Here is an 8,091-nt window from a genome sequence, read left to right as displayed (position 1 = left end):
TTAGACACCCAACTTGCACTGCCTACTGCTAACATATAATGCTTAACTAGTAAGAAATGAGACTAAGCTAATTTAGCAGCCAGGTACAGTTTAAAAGACAGAAAAATTCCTATAGAATGAGCTGTGTTGTTGAATTATGGTGCATCGTTTGGTGAGCCACCTAAATGAGCTTTCCTGTTTTATGCACCTGTACTCTAACCACTAACCCACCTTTCTTCCATCTCAGCCACATGCTAGCAGCATAGTTAGAATCTGATAACACAAAATTCTAGATTCCTGCTTGTAGCAAAACTGTGTTTTCACCATTCCATTTACATCTCCCCAAGCACAGCCATATTTTACAAACAAGGTTGATGCTAGCCCATGCACTTACCTGACCACAGGGATGGACAAACCTGTTAATTTAAGCTTGCCAATTTCAAATTCTTCCCAGTTTAACTTTACTCCATCCACATCAGTTTGCAGCTATTTTTTAAAAGTCAACAAGGACGTTCAGATGCACTTTCATGGTTGCTCCTTCCAATAACCACATTTTTGTGTGTGCGATTTTGACAAATATATGAATTTTTGCATGCAGATTTCCCTAATATGATACTTTTAAAATATTCCCTCTATTTATGCATTTCTGATAGAACAGCATGCCAACATTCAGATCTGTGATTATAAAAGGATGACTTTTATTTTGGTTCAGGTATTAGGTTTGAGAAGCATGAATTAGGTAAGTTCTCCTTAAAATGCTAACTGGATTCCTCCCCATCCCTACCAGGCTGAGAGCTCACAGAACACATTAGGATTTAGCTCCAAGTAAAAAAGACACTGGATCTGCTTGCACAAGCACTGCATATTTTAGATAACTGGTATTACTGGACACCAGTGCCTGGAGTCTAAAAGACCTAGTAGGTACACTGGATACCTCTAAAAGTAACAAACAGAACCATAATGCACAGTGACATTTCAGAAGCTGAGAAGCAAATTGGCATTTAAAACCAGAGACATTTAAATATAAACATTCTGAGTAAGCAATTACAGAATATAAACCAGCAACCTTTACCAAAGTTTGATTATACTCTGTGATAAATGATGCCACTTCAACATATAACTCAAGATTACAGACACTTCTGATATATAGGCACCAATATTTGACTATTTTACAGTAGAACAGTGACATACCAAGTGAGATTCGATTAAATTTTGTCTACCATCTTTCACAAAGTCTCTTGATTGTAAATGCAAAGAAAGATGGAAAGTCAAAATTTTTAATTGCCTGTCTCCATTTATTATTTGCTCAAGTGACATCTGAGTGATAAAATGAACCCTAACAAAAAGTCTCTCAAAATCAATCCCCCCACCCCCGCCTACCCCATTTACAATGACTTAAGGAGCTTCACTTGTTGTGCCAAGAAAAAGAAGGGTGGAGGGCTCTGGAGTCACCTCCAGGAAACATCTCTTTTCGTGAGGATCTGGTGAAGGTCCTTGCGGCTGAGTGAGGCAGCTTGTTCCCATCTCTTCTGAAGTGCCACCGCCACCATTCGCAGAAGGCAAACCTTCAGGCTGCTCCGTAAGCCTAATTGCAGTCTGCATTTGCTTTCCTAATTCCTCAATCAGTTTCCCGGGAACAGATGTAGATTGTGCAGACGCCTTTGATTTTTCATTACTAACATCTAACGTCAAAGTGCCTGTGTCTCGCCTTAATCCATTACAGTCAATAAGCGGGGCTGTCCTCTCCTCTTGGAGTGTGCTTTGCAAAGGATTTATTTTCCCATCTTCACTGGCTGAGGACTCTTGTTCATCTGAATCCGAGTCTCCTGTCTCATATGATGAAGTGCTGCTTGAGTCTTCAGAGTCACTCGCCTCGCCTTCGGAGGGAGGCAGCTGCTGCTGAGAAACGTCTGCGCCAGTGGCTTTTAACTCCTTTTCTTCCTCTTGAACAAGAAGCGCCGCTGCTTCCAGCTCGTCTAGTTCAAAACCCAATTCAGCCTTACTCAGCTTGGCTTTCTGCACACATTCGGCAAGGGCTGCTAATTTCTTTGACCTTTTTGACAAAAAGGGGGTGGTGGGGAGACAGAACACACAAGAGATGTTAATATACTTTGCTGGACTAACACAAGTGCTTTGATGTTTCAACCAACCAACTTTAAGGAGGACAAATGTATAACTAAGTCATGATGAGGATATCCACCCAAGATTATCCAAACTTCCAGAATATCCACAAATTGATTGTGTGCTCCACTTGCGCTTCTGTTTTTTAATTAATTCCTGAGCTACTAAGACTGAGCTACTAAGCCATGGGATAAGAAAGTGCTGGACAATCTTTTCCAGGTGGAGAATCATACCAGTTGACAGGCTGGGTTGGAGGTGAGTGAGTCAGGACAGGTGGAGCCACCTGTACACACACACCCTTCCCTCTTCTCATACACTCACAGAGATACATTCCTCCACACTCATAGCCACATAAACCATCAGCAAGGAAAAGTACCCTCCTGCCCCAGTGACTGGGAACACAGAAAGAGAAGGTTAGTGCTTTTTTCTTAACCACTGAGAGGTTTTTGGCAAGTCTGCTGCAGAAATGGTGGTCTTAGCTGCGTCAGGATCATAGTAAGGGAGGTTACAGCCCCTCCACCCTCCTCAGTTATCTCAAACAAGATACTGTATAGGTGTGTGTCCCTGTCTCCAGTATCAGCTGCTGCTATCAGGCAGAAGGCTGATCAGCTGGGCAGCGGAGAAGAGTGTGTGGGGCTCCTCTGACGGAACGATCCTCTGAGGATGGGCAACTGACTACACAACAGGAAGCACAGAGAAGAACAAGTGGGCAGTTCTCACAATGGAGGGATGTACAGAGCAGGTCCCCCATAAGGATCTGCCTTGGGAGTTGTGCTTTGCAACTGGTTCATCAAGAAGCTTAAGTTAGGGCTGAACAGGGAGGTGGCCACGTTTGCTAATAACACCAAGATAAGCCTGAATTGCTCAAGCAATGATGGGCGAGGTCCTCCTCATGCCCAGGCCGGTGTCTGGAACCCTTCTGTACCACACCGTGTCCTGGCTGTTTTGCCTAATAAGCTGTGCCAATGGTCATTGCTGGGTAAAAGCAGTAACTCAATGACAAATGTGGCTGTTTAAGGGTTTGGAGAAACCAAAGGAACATGGAGAAAAAAGGAGGTGGAATGGAATCCAAAGGGTGTACAGAACTAAATATTGTATTGGCCAGTTGCATTTCCAATGAAACCTCTTCAGCACTCCTGAAGGGTAGACCACCATGTTCTCTAGTGTGCTCAGTGCCATTCAAGTGCCTCTAAAGGAGCACTGGGCCAATGATACCTGCATTTTTGAGAACACTTGGTCTTTCATGAACCCCCACTCCATTTCTTCCCTGTTTACTTTTGGTCACAGTGGCTTTTAAACATGCATTTACTATTATTCTGAGCAAAAATACTAGGGCTTCTCCTAAAAGGCCCCCTTATAAACAAACAAATGCAACAGCTGTTCAATTTAGAATAAAACGGAACGGTCGCCTATCCAACAGATTCAGGAAGAAAGTACATGGCCTTCCATGATCAGCTTCCTCCCATGTCAGGAGATCTGCAGCACTGAACAAATGGCACATTTGTGTGTGATGAGCCGCATACATGAGCCGATGTGTGAAAGAAACAGCTCCTTCTCATCAACTCCCTTCCTCAAATGAAGGGCAGCTTGCTTGTTCAATTAGAAATTAATGGGAATTATTAAGTACAATAATTTATGGCTTCAGCAGCTAATTAACCATGGCATGGTAACTAATCTACAACACTTGGATTAAAGGATACTTCACTGTAAGCTTGTGTGTCTGTGTCATTTCCTTAAAAGTTAGGAAGCATCCATTGTTTGAATGAGGCTTTTAAAAAAAAAATCTGTAACATGCATCCTTTGATCCTGGTAATGATGGGTACAGTATTTTAAAGAATTATTCTAATTTTAATTGTATGCTTAATTTTATATATTTCCATTTTAGATGTAGTTTTGTTTTGGTCAAATTTTAGATTGAACATTAATAAATTGTTAACATATAAAGAACATAAAAGTTAGGAAGCATACATATACCGTTTGCATGCTTTTAAACTGAATTACCATTTTGGACTTTTCAGAGCATAAAGATCTGCCTTATGCAAGTTCAGACCAGCCCATTCAGCTGTTGAGGACAGGCAAAGCCATCTCATGGTAGCTTTCCAGGATTTCAGGTACCATGGTGTCTTCGCCCTGCTGCCTCCGCTTCTGTAAGTCAGAGCAGAAAGATTTGAACCGGCACCTCATAGATGTGCTGCTCAGCTGAGCTACCATCTTTCCCTGAATAGTCCAATAATTGGGGTTGAAATACAACATTCCGCTGGGACACGTTTTTTAGATGTTGCATAGCTTTCTGGAACCAACGCAATTTAGAAAGGGGTGAGAGTGTTAAAAAAAAACAACCCCATTGTCCCTATCCTTTCCATACGCTTTTAAATAAAATTCCTTTAGGAGACTAAAAAAATGCTCTGTGTGTTATACTGAGTAATTATCCCCCCTGGGAACTAGAATATAAAGATCTTTAAAATCATTCAACTGAGAGAACAAGCACTTTAACTTTCGCCTCACAGGAATTGTGTATTACATTATCAGCTGCTCGCTCTGGTGTCATTGTGTCATGCCTCGCAGGTTAGCAGGGTTTGGCAGAGGAAATGAAACCCAGTCAGTTACGGCAGGATTTATAGCAGACCTGCTGTTGCAGGAAGTGGTGAAAAGTTGATTGATAGTCTTAGACAAAACCCTACTGCAAAAAAACAGGATGTACGTCTGCTATTTATACCTGGTTTCCCTTTCTTCCCCTTTCTCTCCAGCTCCTGCTCCATATTTCATGCGCCTATATTGCTTTTTTGTTCACTTCTTTGTAAAAAAAAAAGTACTTCTGGTAAAAAGAATGAATTTACTCTGCAAACACTGCAGGCATTTTTTGCTATGCTCACAGCTTTATTGTGCATACCAGGGCAGCTGACATCTTCCAGTTTTTGTCCCATGGTAGTTGGCTGTTGTTTTTATATGACTCAACCACAAGGATTTAACTCATATCCCATTTATGTACAGAAACATTCCTTCTGAACCATTAGGTACCTGTAGAAGGTATTAAAAAGATGCCAATGGTCTGGAAACCTACAGTGCACAATTCAAAGAAACGGACACACGCCCTGAAAGAAGAAATCCAACATTCTTTTGCAATGCACCTATGCTGGGGCTGCATTCCTGTGATGCTGAAGGGTAATCAGCTTGCTTTACCACAGAAGTTTGACTAAAATGCTTTTGATTCCCTTTTTGTTCCAAGCATGTGTTTCAGTCAATCATAGCTGTGCCCCATAACTTTCTCTGAACCTACAATATGGAATAATTTACTTTATTCCATCTATCTGTTGCTATCTGTTTATGTGTTACCTAGAGGTGGGCTATAGTAAGCTTTATGGTAGAGTCTCTCTCTCGGATCAGCAAAGCAACCCTAGAAGCATCTTATATGGCTTGGGGCTTTGTGCTTACACACCTTTTTCTCCTCTGCCCTTCGCAACACTTTATTTCCCAACATTCAAATTGGCAAACTATGGTTTTGGCTTTCCCTTTAAAATAGGATTGTAAACCAGGTCTGCCAAAGCATAGTTGGTTTGTTCAGCTCTTAGCAAAGAACAGGTTTCCTACAACTTCAGAGTAATTACTTGGAACACCCGAAGAGCGGGGAAAGAACACATGCAGAAGACTTGCTCCAGTAGCAGCAAAGCATTGCTTGGCATGTGTGAACTGAACCTCTTAGTCAAGGAAAAATGTCATCATTGCTTATTGAGATTGGGATACACAGAAACATAGAAACAGAGCGAGTCAGAAGGGGTCTCCTGGGCCATCTAGTCTGACCTCCGGCACCAGCCGGCTGCACTCACGACATGCCCACCATCAAGAGGAAGAGGTTTCACACATCCTCACTGAATGTCCCTGGCACACAGACACTACTGACTTACTACTTTCAGAAGAGTATCAAAATAATCATAGGACAAAGAGAAGCCAATGATCTCAAAGGGTGTGTGTCACAAGTTGTTTAGCATTTTAAAGGCAGATTAATATAAAGAACTTTCTGAGTATGGAAGCCCCATCAGATTAATAGGTGCCTAACATAGTGCAATTACAGGATATTTGTTGGAAGTGTAAACATTCACTTAAGGATCACTACACGTTTCTTTTAGGAACTGGCCCAGATAAAGAAAATGTATCAGTGTATTCCCCATGTAGGTACCATAGTTCTGTTGTTGCTGCTTTAGGATTTTCCCGTACAGAAGAGTCTAGACTGCACTGCCACACAGTTAAGAGAAAAGGCTTAGTTCTGGTTCCCATCGCCATTGCCTAGTATAAAAAGTGGAGCACTGAGTATTTACCATATATATCGGTATATAAGGCAACTCTTGAAACCAAAAACAGCAAAGAAAAATTGGGGGTCATCTTATACTTCCCTTAGTTTGTCTTCATTCTTCCTTCAACCTCAAACCATCTTCTCAGTAACATCAAACCTTCTAGCTGCCTTACAATGACCTCTTTTGCATTTTGAGGAACCTTTAGCTTAAAACAAAACCTGGCAGGCCTGCTCTGGGGATGTGCTGCCTTGTGCTGTGAGCCTTGTGCACGGCCGCAGGCCCCCTCCCGCCCTTGCTGGGGATGGAGCACCATTCCAGGCCGGCTGCAGCAGTGGCCAGGACGGGGGGAGCTCCCCTTGCGGCTGTCTGTGGAGAGGCACGGTGCTGCCCACACGGGTCTCCTCCCTCTCAGGAGCTCCACCTCCCCCTGCAACTGCTGCACTGGCATCAGCTGTCCTCCCCAAACGACCCCAGCCAGCCCCCTTGCGGGCTGCCATTGCCCTCCTAAACGGCTCCAAAAGCTTTAGCTAAGGGTGGTATGTATGTATGTATGTATGTATGTATGTATGTATGTATGTATGTATGTATAGACAGATGGACAGACAGACAGACCAAGCATTGTATTTTCTTATTTTGCAGCAATCCATGGTTTAGGGTCAAGAAAAAGCTATCACATCACGTTACAAAGCTTTCTCTAGACACACACATGATCACACACATATGAGGCCAGGTGTATACAAGACAAATGTGAGCTTGAGTGAAATCGGAGAGGTAATGTTCCTATTAGAGTAACTTGATGTCACGAGAGTCCAGAAGCCTCTGGCTGACAAATACCTGTATATATTGGCATATTAGAAGCCCCTTGAAACCAAAAATAGCAAAGCAAAAAATTGGGGGTCATATTATACACCCGACATGACAAACACCAGAAAAGCAGCCCAATATAGCGACCTTGTCTTTTACACCAGTATATACAGTAAGCCTGAGAGGGTGCAAACTCCAGGGTGCACACAGAAACTTCATTTTCAAAAGATGAGCACTCATTATCAGAATGCATATTACCTATGCTTGGCTATGATCCACATCAGCAAACTTCACACTTCTCAAAACTTCCAAAGAGTTCACAGATCTGGCATGAAGCCAGACACATGTATTATTCATTCAAAGAAAGATGATGTCCTCTCTTTTCATAGATTTGAAAGCAATTGCTTGTTTTCCGGTTGGGCTGAAAAGCAGTCCTGTGCCGTATCAGAAGTGGTGGCACATCATGTAGTCTACCCAGGAAACAACAGAACTTCCTGTCACCTGATCATCCCTGACACATCTCTTTCCCTGGCAAAAGGACGGTTCCTTTGCAGCAGCACAGACACAGAGCCAAGTGGCTGGAGGAAGCATTCTGACAAAGACAGTTCTGCTCTTGGGCTGAAAGCCTTGTCAGAACAAGTTTCCCAATGCTCTTGGTGCTGGAATTACCTTCCAAGAAAATGCATTCCCCAGGCAAAGAACACACTAAAAGAAAGCTTTCCTTTACCAGAAAAACAGAAATACGTTCATCCCCTTGCAGGCAAATCTTCAGCTCTAATTGTGCCACTTCTTTCCCCCTGAATTTATCAAACTTAAAAGTAATTTTCTCACTAAAAGGATTCATATCCTGCTTCTCCTAGCACCCACATTCTCAGTTTCTGTCCTCCCTCCTTCGTCC

At 42.6% G+C, this 8,091-nt stretch overlaps 1 protein-coding gene across 4 annotated transcripts in view; it reads right to left on the bottom strand.

The window, feature by feature from the left end:
- Positions 1-655: 655 nt before the first annotated feature.
- The window catches only part of SHQ1 (SHQ1, H/ACA ribonucleoprotein assembly factor), a 101,554-nt gene continuing 94,118 nt past the window's right edge, over positions 656-8,091 (bottom strand). Inside the window, exons 12-13 of one of the 4 annotated variants that reach the window (XM_044451766.1) lie at positions 4,102-4,245; positions 656-2,032 (exon numbers count right to left, since the gene is read on the bottom strand). In XM_044451766.1, the coding sequence (XP_044307701.1) occupies positions 1,375-2,032; positions 4,102-4,245 (802 nt within the window). In that variant the 3' untranslated portion in view covers positions 656-1,374. The remainder of the gene's footprint in view (positions 2,033-4,101; positions 4,246-8,091) is intronic. The other 3 variants (XM_044451767.1, XM_044451768.1, XR_006416749.1) reach the window with 3 other exon arrangements.

Source organism: Varanus komodoensis, unplaced genomic scaffold, assembly GCF_004798865.1.
Source record: "Varanus komodoensis strain SLA01 unplaced genomic scaffold, ASM479886v1 scaffold6_4, whole genome shotgun sequence".
In the NCBI taxonomy this organism is placed as follows: domain Eukaryota; kingdom Metazoa; phylum Chordata; class Lepidosauria; order Squamata; family Varanidae; genus Varanus; species Varanus komodoensis.
Note: the sequence above shows the minus strand (reverse complement) of the source record. Positions and strands in the feature narration are given on the sequence as shown.